Source organism: Arachis ipaensis, chromosome B09 (assembly GCF_000816755.2).
Source record: "Arachis ipaensis cultivar K30076 chromosome B09, Araip1.1, whole genome shotgun sequence".
Taxonomy (NCBI): Eukaryota; Viridiplantae; Streptophyta; class Magnoliopsida; order Fabales; family Fabaceae; genus Arachis; species Arachis ipaensis.
This window is the reverse complement of record NC_029793.2, coordinates 25,607,492-25,618,233: the sequence shown is the minus strand read 5'-3', so window position 1 is coordinate 25,618,233 and position 10,742 is coordinate 25,607,492. Positions and strand designations below refer to the sequence as shown.

The 10,742-nt window shown below is 32.9% G+C and overlaps 2 protein-coding genes across 2 annotated transcripts; one reads left to right on the top strand and one right to left on the bottom strand.

The window, feature by feature from the left end:
- LOC107617907 (putative expansin-A17) lies at window positions 813–3,132 on the top strand. The gene is made up of 3 exons (XM_016319784.2): window positions 813–1,013; window positions 1,622–1,943; window positions 2,534–3,132. The coding sequence occupies exons 1-3, from the start codon at window positions 878–880 to the stop codon at window positions 2,841–2,843; spliced, it is 768 nt and encodes a 255-aa protein (XP_016175270.1). The 5' UTR covers window positions 813–877; the 3' UTR covers window positions 2,844–3,132.
- LOC107617905 (uncharacterized protein C9orf78 homolog) lies at window positions 5,034–9,820 on the bottom strand. Its single transcript, XM_016319783.2, has 7 exons — window positions 9,384–9,820; window positions 7,845–7,993; window positions 7,480–7,695; window positions 7,079–7,202; window positions 6,848–6,921; window positions 5,962–6,119; window positions 5,034–5,796 (listed from the first exon to the last, which is right to left on the bottom strand). Exons 2-7 carry the CDS (start codon window positions 7,961–7,963, stop codon window positions 5,627–5,629), a joined length of 861 nt encoding a protein of 286 aa, XP_016175269.1. The 5' UTR covers window positions 7,964–7,993; window positions 9,384–9,820; the 3' UTR covers window positions 5,034–5,626.

Genomic DNA, 10,742 nt, shown 5'->3' with positions numbered 1-10,742 from the left:
TATCATCCTTTAATATATTAAAAAGCTAAAATAATAATTATTTTAAACCGAATTATATTAATACTTAGCTTATACGGAAATGCAGGAAGTGCAAATTGCATTCACATTTCACTTGTAGTTTATTATGTACCACTAACGTACCACGGATCATAAAATTGACGAAGCATGTTCTTCGCTGCATAATGACATTTCGTGAATCACGCATTTCTCCTTCTAGAGAAAGACCAGCATTAATCTTTCATGTTAGAATTTGGAATTTATTTGAGTTTATACTTTATAGTTATATTATATAAAAGTTTTCAAACAAAACAATATTTAAATTTATACTAAAATTTCGTACGAATTAAATTTATTTTTTTCAGGTTTTAGATTTTTTCTTAATTATAACCTAACAATAAAGCGAATCATGAAAGGGTTTTTCCTTTTTTTAATATAGTGTTATTAGTACATATTTTATATATATAGTAGTGTCATATATCGTACCATCTAAATTTAACAAAGTTTAGTTTTATTGATTATTTTTTAGTCTATTGAAGATGAATATTAATTATAGATTATATGTGCCAACTTCCAAGACGGCAGTGTTGAGATTCAACTACCCAACGTTACATTATTTGGAAGGGTTGAGTATTTTTCACACTTGTCTCACCCCATTGCTTGTTTCCTTAAAATATTCACATATGATACGATATTATGATGTGTCACATAATGGTTCATTTTATAACAAGAGAAATTTTCGGTCAACTCCATATTTTAGTCCATATTTTGAAAATGAGTTAGTTAACTACACTTATAAATAACCCTTAGGAGCTTTCCATAATCTTCAGCAGCAAACTAAGCAACTAACTAATTCTTGCGCCGACACAGAGTGTAAGAGATGGAAAAATTAATCTTCAGTGTTGTAATATTGCTTTTGAGTTTATTAACCACACAGCATAAAGTAGTAGCATCCTCATCGTGGCAACAAGCTCATGCAACATTCTATGGTGGAAGTGATGCCTCAGATACAATGGGTATCAATATAATAATACATCTACATTTTATTTTATTATTTATGTTTTCAGTTTGATTTTTACATTATAATCTAATAAGATTTGGTCTTTAAACTGTGTTTAGAACGAGATACATGTAATTAGGTGCTATTATATGATATGTTTAGTGTTGTAATTGCATGATATTCATCATAACAATTGATTGTTTTGGTGGCAATGACGAAAGATAATTTCGTTGTTGAGACGATTGCATTTGTTTATGGTGTCTCATGGATTAGGAATGTGGGTGATTATATTTATAAAGGCCATAGTATTTTTGTGAGTTATATTGTTTTGGGATTGTAGCGTGCCATAAAACTACTCTGCATGTGGGATCAAGATTCTTAAATGAACTATAAAAAAAACAGAACAAAAATATGACGAGACAAGACACTGAGATAGAGAAATGAAAAATATAGGTATTAGAATCATTTTTTTTAGATGTGCATAACATTAAACAAATAACAACTTTAATATTAGGCAATGCATGAATTAGACTATTAGAGGACATTGGATTAAAGTACAAAATAAGAGCATAAATACCTTATAAAAAGAAATGAGTAATTCAATTTGTGTTGTTTTGTTACTAGGTGGAGCATGTGGGTATGGAAATCTATACACTGATGGTTATGGAGTTAAAACAGCTGCATTGAGTACTGCTTTGTTCAACGATGGCAAGGCATGTGGTGGTTGCTATCAGATAGTTTGTGATGCAACAAAAGTGCCACAATGGTGCCTAAAGGGCACTGCCATCACAATTACTGCCACAAATTTCTGTCCTCCAAACTATGCACTCCCTAATGACAATGGTGGTTGGTGTAATCCTCCAAGGCCCCACTTTGACATGTCTCAACCTGCCTTTGAGAAGATTGCCAAGTACAAGGCTGGAATTGTTCCTATTTTCTACAGAAGGTATATTAACCATTACTATTGAAACAAAATTGTTCCAGAACCCAGATTTTGCATTAATTTTACAATCATATCAAGTGTATGTCAAAAATCAGTCATCAAATCAGCTACATGTATAAAATACATGTTCAATATAATATATACAATAAAAATAAGTTAAATAAAATATATATATTTATATATAAATACATAATGATTATTATAATGACTAATTTTTAATATATACATAACATTTTTCAGCTAAAAAATTGTTATATCTTTTTAGATGTGGTAGTTATTGATGAATTTAATGCAAATTACTAAAGTCGGATAATATTACATATAAAACCTTTATCTTTTTCTTCTATTAGGTTTTTAACTAATATTTTTCTATATATGCTAAGTATTGTTGAGTATCAATGGGTTTAATGTGTTTAACATTATATTTTTATATTTAGGAATATACATTAGCATCTTCTGATATCGATGTATAATATCACCAAATGAGCATTAATATTGTTTATCTTTTATCCTTAAACTTATTCAAAGTAGTCACACTAATGAGCACAGCAAGCTAACTAGTATAGTGCAAATTTTATGCTGCATCTATGCAGAGTTGGGTGCAAAAGAACTGGAGGCATTAGATTCACCATTAATGGAATAGACTACTTTGAGCTAGTGCTAATAAGCAACGTGGGTGGGGCAGGAGATATCTCTAAAGTTTGGATCAAAGGGTCCAAAATGAACAACTGGGAAACCATGTCAAGAAATTGGGGCTCTAACTGGCAAAGCTTGAGCTACCTCAATGGCCAGAGCTTGTCATTCAAAATCCAACTCAGCAATGGAAGGATTCGCACAGCATACAATGTGGCACCATCAAATTGGAACTTTGGCCAGTCTTTCACCAGCAACATTCAGTTCTAAATCTTGTGTAATTATGTAATCCATTTTAAGTGCTAATCTGTTTGTTCAAAGGAATGTTTTAAGGTTAGTGTGTGACTTCACATGGGCAAGCAATTTTAGGTGTTGTGAAGCTCATTGACTTGGCTGATTAATTTTCTTTTGTTTTTATGGTTGCTAAATGAACTTGGGAAACACTTTTATGTTGTCCCAAAGATTGAAGATTGTGAAATATTTTGCTGATTCCATGATTCCATGTATCCCTCTCTGCCATATCTTCTGGACAATGAAATATACTTATTCAAATATTCCATGTTCAATTTTTTCTGCTTTAACCCTACGCTTATTATTTTTTCTATGGTAGTGTGTAACACAAAAGCATGTGTTAGGAGATGTATTTTTCAATAGTATGGAGAAAAGAAACGGGTGCCTCGGGTTTCTTGGTTAGTTGCACAGTGACTCGAAAAATCATTTATGTTGTTTAACTTCTTTTACACTTTGTTTGGATTTGATGAATTTGGACGGAAAGAAAATAGGGAAGGAGAAAATGGATAGGAAATGTGATTTTCCTTCGTTTGGATCAAAGATGAAATTAGATGGAAAATGCAAAAGTGCATGTGGGCCCAACTTAAAGTTTTCTCTTTAATGCTTTGTTTGGATATAGAAAAGAAGATGGGAGGAAAGAAAATAGGAGGAAAGAAAATGAATGAAAAAAAAATAGAAGGAAAAATAGAGTTATTTGTATGTTGTTTGGATTAAGAGAAAATGGATGGAAAGAAAATAAAGAGAAAATTTTCTTTTGTTTGGATAGAAAGAAAAGTGAGAAGAAAGAAAATCATGATAATATAAAATTACATTAATACCCTTATATATATTATATGCAAATTATAAGTTATTAATGACAAGGGGTAAATGTGTAATTTTATTCATATTGTCTTTATTTCTCTTCATTTTCTTTTCATTTGTGGAGAGAAAATAATTTAGTGGGTCCCACACTAATATTTTCTTTCCTCCCTATTTTCTCTTCTCATCCAAACAACAAAAAACTTACTTTTCCATTCATTTTCTTTCCCCCCATTTTCTTTCCTTTCAAAATCCCTCAATCCAAACAATGTGTAAACGCTTTATAAAGCACAATGGCAACATTAGAAACCTTTTTTGGCATCATGCATAGTAGATAGTAAGTGTAAGTTTGACTATCAAAATGTTTTTGTTTTTATTTCAAATCTTATTTCCTATTAAACATATAATATTTCTTCTTAAGATTTGAACTTAAAATAATCTTATATGTAAAAGAGAACAAGAATAATTTTACCTAGTAGCTCCCATCCCAATGTTGTGAGGAAAAATGGTTGCTTTGTAGACATTGTTATGGCCATGAACAGCATCAATTCCATAAATCATAGGAATTCCCAGCCTTGTTGATAAAGCACCCTTTTGAAAATCATTCACCATCTTAATCCAATCCTCTGCACTAGCCTGCTTCTTTGGAACACTTCCTCCCCCACTTAGCACACTCCCTAGAGTGATAACAATAAATTTATAATGTAATTTCACATTTTTTCTCTTTTTACTTTTTTTTCCATCCAAACAAAAAATTTCTCTAACTTTCTTTCCATTCATTTTCTCTCCATCCAAACAACATAAAAAAAAAAATTAACTTTTCTTTTCATTTTCTTTCCTCCCATTTTCTTTCCTTTTATTTTCCATCTTCTATCCAAACAAAGTGTTAAAAAAAACCACAAATTAGATCATCCGATTTATATTTTTTTAAAATAAAAAATGAATAATACTATACATCTAAGTCTTTTTATGAATCAAGTTCAACCAAATTAAACAATAAGATTTAGAATAATGTTATCTATAATTGATTTTTGTTAATATTAAACCAACATAGTTGGACTTAATTAACAAAAAACACTTGGATATATAGCATTATTTATAAAAAAAATTATCATTGAATTTGGACTCCCTGATTTTTGTTTTCAAAAATAAAAAATTTAAAAATACAAATCGGACCCTCCTCCGATTTGTAGCTTGTTTTTCCTCTTCAAACAAATCAGACCGTCCTCCGATTTGTAGCTTGTTTTTCCTCTTCAAACAAATCAGATCGTCGAATTTGATTAATATCAGTTTAAAAAAAATTAACTCCATATCAAACAAAAAACAAAAAAAACAAACTTCCAACAAGGTATTACACACATATTTAATCAATATAAAAAAATTAGCCTTAACCCTAAGAACACCCACCAAATTAACACTGACATAAGTAACATGCCTCATGTCTACTATGAGGATAGAAACAAAAAATAAAGTAGCTCTGAGGTTTGACACAGCAGCTTGATCAATATGCAACTTTTCAAATGAAAAACAAATTGAAAATCAGTATAGTAGATGTACTAATAAGGTGCCTAAACTTCTTAGCACCGTTATCATTTATGTCGATTGCTACAAACTCATTCACCAGTTAATTGTTACAAACAAGCTAGGTATGGACAACCAACCAGAAATGTGAAAAGCCAAATATCACAATTCTTCTTCAAACTCTTAACATGGGCCGCTGTAAGATTTTAGACACATGATGCTGGCAGTAGCTAGGTTATACATTTCGTCACCTCTTGACGATTTTTCTGGATAAAAAAAATATATTGTGAAGCAGCATATAAGAAAACATGAACAGCTGGTGGATCTTCTGTCACCGAGTCAACAAGGAACTAATGCAGATCGATGGCATGGCAGGACTTTTAAATTTCTTGATATTAATGCTGCTATAAAAATATATATGGCACCACTGATATTATCACGTGTTATCTCCGCATTACACGATGGCGTTCTCGTTTCCTGAAGCGCTCTAGCATGAATTCATCTGTTGCAGCTTGCCTCTGTCCTGCTCCTGCAGCTTCATTGCCCGAATCATTTTGTTTGGACCCAGAACTATCAACCTGTGTAGTTCTATCTTTGTACAGCTCTGGGTGTTCTGTAAAGTAGACAACTTTTTTGGTCAGAAACTGAAATAACTCGGCAATACAAAGGAAATCGACTGTCTCTATCAACTAAAGGATTCAAAACAAATTCTTTGACACCAAAATGAAGGCCGAAATGACACCAAATAGTCATGTATTGAGAAACATTGAAATGCTACCTCTTCTGAGTTTTTCAGCATAATCCCTGCCACGCTGGAAATAATCAGCACTGTAGCTTGAGGGAATACTGAATTCTGATTTTGTCCGACCCATGAGCCTTTTCTCCTGCAAAAGCTTTTTGGCAGCCTCTGTTTCTTCAATATTTTTTAACTTATATCTGTAAACACAAGATCGAGCCATTAAGACATACATCACCTATTTTTCTTAATTATTCATAGACTAAACATTAAGACATGCGAGATGGGAGTGGATCCTCTCAATTTCTACTAGGTCAAGTGCGATCTCACCATACAACTTTTAAGTGGAACCAAAAGAAAAAATATGAGAGAAGAAATATATGAGAGAAGAGATTGTATGGTCAGGGATTACACTTGACAAGTCAAGTGCGAATAACAATTGAGAGAATCAATTCCTATGCCTAGTAGCCACTAACAACATATACTAAAAAGGAGAGAAGCTATTGCTTTGTTATGGCCACTCCACACGTAGTGCATTTATTGCCAGTTTCATATTTTCTCACTGATGTGCAGTTTTATCTCTCTTTATCATATAAACAATGATCACAATTCACACATTTGGCAAGTATAATTCAGGCTGCCAAGCACGACTAAAAGACATTTTACAATTAAAAAAGCAAGGAACAAAGATGATCATCTGGAATATGTCATGAGGAAAGGAAGTTCCAATCGCGAAGCCAATGTTATAAAATGTGATGCCAACTATAGGTTCATAAAATCAAATTATTATGCAGATATATCATGCATACTTTCTATCCAAAAACAATTAAATAAATAAATCATGCATACCCACTATTTAGTGAAATGTGTAAAATAACAAAGCCACCAAAAACACTCATGATTGCAATAGATACGAGAAAAAGCATACTCGATTGGAAGCTGAACCTCAGCAATACCAGTAGTCCACTGAGTAGAACTTTCTTCTGAATTTCGCCTTTTAACCTGACAAGAAATAATATTTGCAATTGTTATTGTTATTAAGATATTCGGAGTTCAGACACTAAATGAAAGCGATTTGATAATTGCAGCTGCAATAAACCAAAGCCAAAAAATGGGGACATTGCATATTGCCGAATAAAGGGACGTTGCAGCAACTCACTTTCAGATGCTCAGGGATTTTGTACAGTTCATCTTCTGCACGTTTCAATTCATTCTCAACTTGATCAGCTTCATCAATTTTCCTGCCCCTCTTCTTTGCTAATTCTTGCTCAATATACTTTACCCTATTCAATTAGCCAAATCTCATCAATATCAGAGAAATGTTAAATAACTTACTAACATTTTCTCTTGTATTTGCCTTACATTTGAGCCAACACTAACCAATTATTCACTTTTCTTTACGTTAAAAGTGTAACATTTCCCTTAATATCAAATTGCACTAAAGACCAACCAGCTACCTCCAAATCAAATTTGAAAAACACATCAAACATAATAACAACACAACATGATACATAACACATTAAACACATTGAATAAATAAATAGAAAAATGTACACATACATATTAGGATCTTCAACCATAACAGCAGTCTCTTGAGCAAAGGTATCCTGAAGAACAAGCTCGTCCTTGTCGCCGCCATCTCCGTCATTCTTTTCGGCAGATTTCGCAGCTAAACCGTTTCCAATTTCGGTCTGCACCTGCAAACTAGGGTTTGCAGGAATTCCAGATTTTCTTTCTCTCTGCTTCTGGAGGAGCTTAATCTCTTCCAGCGCCATTCTGTTCCACCATTTTTTTAAAACTTTCATCAGTATAATTGAAACCGCTGAGAGGAGACACTATCAAGAGTTAAACCAATCATAATGGGAAAAAAATATTGTTTTTCTTTTAAACGGAAAAAGTTAAAAAGGAAAAATGGAAAAGATGACCTTCTTTCTCGTTCATCGTCGGATTCATTGTTGTTTTCGGATTGTTGGGGTTCGTCTTCTTCGATTGGAGCACTCCTCTTCCGGTAGTTCTTCTTTCGCTGCTGCTGCTGTTCCTCCATAGTTTCTGTTCTTGAGCGGCACTTAAGGTTCTGAAAACCGGACCGGTTATCAAACCGCTTTAGTTATTGGTTCATTCGTTCAACCGGTTTAACCGTAGTTCAACCGGAAAAACCGTTTTATAATAAACACCTTATAAAAATTCAATGAATAGGGCAACTGGTTCTAAACACTCTTCTACTGCATTTTTTAACTTCAAAAGGGGATCATAAACAACTAGTTCTATGAATAAACAAACTATAACGATATGCAATGCCAAAAATAGGCCAATGATGAAATAATAAAGGGTTTCTCTCTTCAATTCTATGTTCAAGCTTGTAGCTGACCAGAATCAACAGAGTAATAATGTTGAAATAGTCTTCCTTCTTAATTCTTATATACCTTAGAATTTCCTACAAAATGAAAATTGAACACAACACACAGCCTTAAAACAACAACAAAACAACAAAACAACACTCAGAAATCATCACCTCTTCCAAACACAGCCTTAAAACAAAACATAACGACATTCAGAGTTTGAGCATTGATCACAAAAAATTGATTTCTAAAACAAAACAAAAACAGCAGAACAACATTCAAAGTTTGAGCATTGATCACAAAAAATTGATTTCTGAAACAAAAGAAACAATCAACAAAACAATGAAAACAGAATATTTTTCCTTCAGAAAAAGAAAACAATGAAAACATGAAGCATATAATAAATCAATGATCACCAATATCCAGCAATAATCTCAAAGACAACAATAAATACACAACAACAATTTAGCAAATAAACAAGAACAAGACCTAAATAGAAAATCCAACAAAATTAAATTACAACAACCTAACAATTTAGCAAATTAAAACAACAGCAGCCCAACAATTTAGCAAATTATCAACTTAACAAGTTCAAGAACAAAAAATCACAACAAAAACAAAAAAATTAAAAGTAACAGAAGAACAACAGAACAACAACGCAAGAACAATTAGCAAATTAACAAGTTCACAATAACAGTTAAAATTTACAAGAACACTAATGCAAGTGGAATCATCATGCTAATATGTTTTCTGCAAAGATGCTATTTGTGCAGCTAAAATTTCCTAATTACTAAGATCCAGTTATTCTAATTTCACATGCAATCAACTCACTAAGTTTCTAAAAGCTAGAAATTATAAAACCAACCAGAAATATGGTTAAAGCATTTCATCAAACATGTTGAGTGCGGTAAAATCAAAACGAAATAAGATAATTCAAAGCTTAATATCAATGTGATAGAGAAGAGAACATGACTATTGTAACTTTAATTCAGTCTATGAAAAAATCCAAACCACTACCAAATCAAATAGTTACTTATTGTAATAGAAATCAGAAGTTGCAGAGTTTGATGCAGAGTATTGGTGTTGTGTGAGTGTATTGTCTGGTGGCGGGTTTAGGGAACTCACGGCGGCGACAAAAGAGAGCAGTTCGAGGCTAGGTGGAGCGCGCGGGTTGGTCGCAGAGTTTGAAGCAGAGCAACGTGGCTTCGAGACGAACACGAATGCGAACTCGAACAGTGAACAGCGAGTGAACGCGAACGGTGAACGCCGAGCGAACGTGAACGGCAAACAAACGGCGACGGAAGCGCGGCTGAGCAGACAAAGACGACGGACGCCGAGCTCGAGGGAAGACAAAGCGATCGGTGACAGCGAACAGGGGTTGAAGACTTGGAGCACGAGGGAAGCTAGATAGACGGACGGATGGCGAACTTTAAGTGCGACGGACGGCGGCAGTATGCCACTCCTTGCGGCGGTGGTGTACGCTTACAGTGCTAGGGTTTTTTTGGCTGGGTTTGTGTGATTTCTTTCTGAATGAAAGAAAGAAAGGGAGAAAGGGAGAAAGAAACGAAGGAGCTTCCGTTTTTGGTAAACCGGCTGGGTTCCGGTTTGGTCCGATCGGACGGTTCTCGGCCGGTTCAACAGTTTTTCACCGGTTTTCTGATTAATGGTCCAACTTCAAAGTATTCTCTCATTCTCTTCTTCACCGTTCTTTCTTTTCTTCAAAATCCACATTCCATAATCTAAGGTTTGATGAAACTAATTAGAGATTTAATTAGACGTTGCTTGTCTCAGTTTGTTAATTCTCATAAGAAGACCATTTATTCTGATATTTTACTTGAATTTTGGTACATTTGCCAGTATACATGAACATTACTTTTTAGGAATTGTCTATGGTAAAGAAAGTTGGTTCTGATCTTTAAAGCACCTGATTAAAATATTCGAAATATATGGTTAGAAATGGCACCGTACCGTTGAAAATAATTTTACTATGTTTGGCCCAGAATTTATGTAATTACAAATCGGATTAAAGAGAATGTGAAAAATGAGAACGGTTTAGTTGCAAAAGAAGTTAGTGGTTGGGTTTTATTGGACTTTGTGACCTAAGCATGATATAAGAGGTAATGCTTTTTATATGTAGCTGGACTATTTATAGATTATTTTTTCTTGATAAAATATTTGTAGATTATTTAAGTGGACACATTCGATTAATTAAGTTGATCCGATTTACCGTAAACAAAAAAAATATGTGAAATTGATATATTTATTTGTCTTAATTTAATTATTTTTTACTTAATAATAATTAATAACAATTGTTATCCTGAGAATACTAACAATATAAATGGTAATAGTCACCAAAAAAAATATAAATGGTAATGATAATAGTTAGTATTATTATTACAATCGTAATAAAAAAAGAAATGATCATAATTATCAGAAAAATGTGAATAAGAATAATCGTAGTGAATATTAAAATAATAATAGTAA

What these genes read in the sequence shown, in the direction of transcription:
- LOC107617907 (XM_016319784.2), top strand. Translation starts at nt 878, where the DNA reads ATGGAAAAATTAATCTTCAGTGTTGTAATATTGCTTTTGAGTTTATTA. An exon ending in TGATGCCTCAGATACAATGG is followed by an intron (nt 1,014 to 1,621) that starts GTATCAATATAA and finishes TTTTGTTACTAG; the next exon opens with GTGGAGCATGTGGGTATGGA. An exon ending in GTTCCTATTTTCTACAGAAG is followed by an intron (nt 1,944 to 2,533) that starts GTATATTAACCA and finishes GCATCTATGCAG; the next exon opens with AGTTGGGTGCAAAAGAACTG.
- LOC107617905 (XM_016319783.2), bottom strand. Translation starts at nt 7,963, where the DNA reads ATGGAGGAACAGCAGCAGCAGCGAAAGAAGAACTACCGGAAGAGGAGT. An exon ending in ATGGTTGAAGATCCTAATAT is followed by an intron (nt 7,203 to 7,479) that starts GTATGTGTACAT and finishes CTAATTGAATAG; the next exon opens with GGTAAAGTATATTGAGCAAG. An exon ending in GAGGTTCAGCTTCCAATCGA is followed by an intron (nt 6,120 to 6,847) that starts GTATGCTTTTTC and finishes TTGTGTTTACAG; the next exon opens with ATATAAGTTAAAAAATATTG.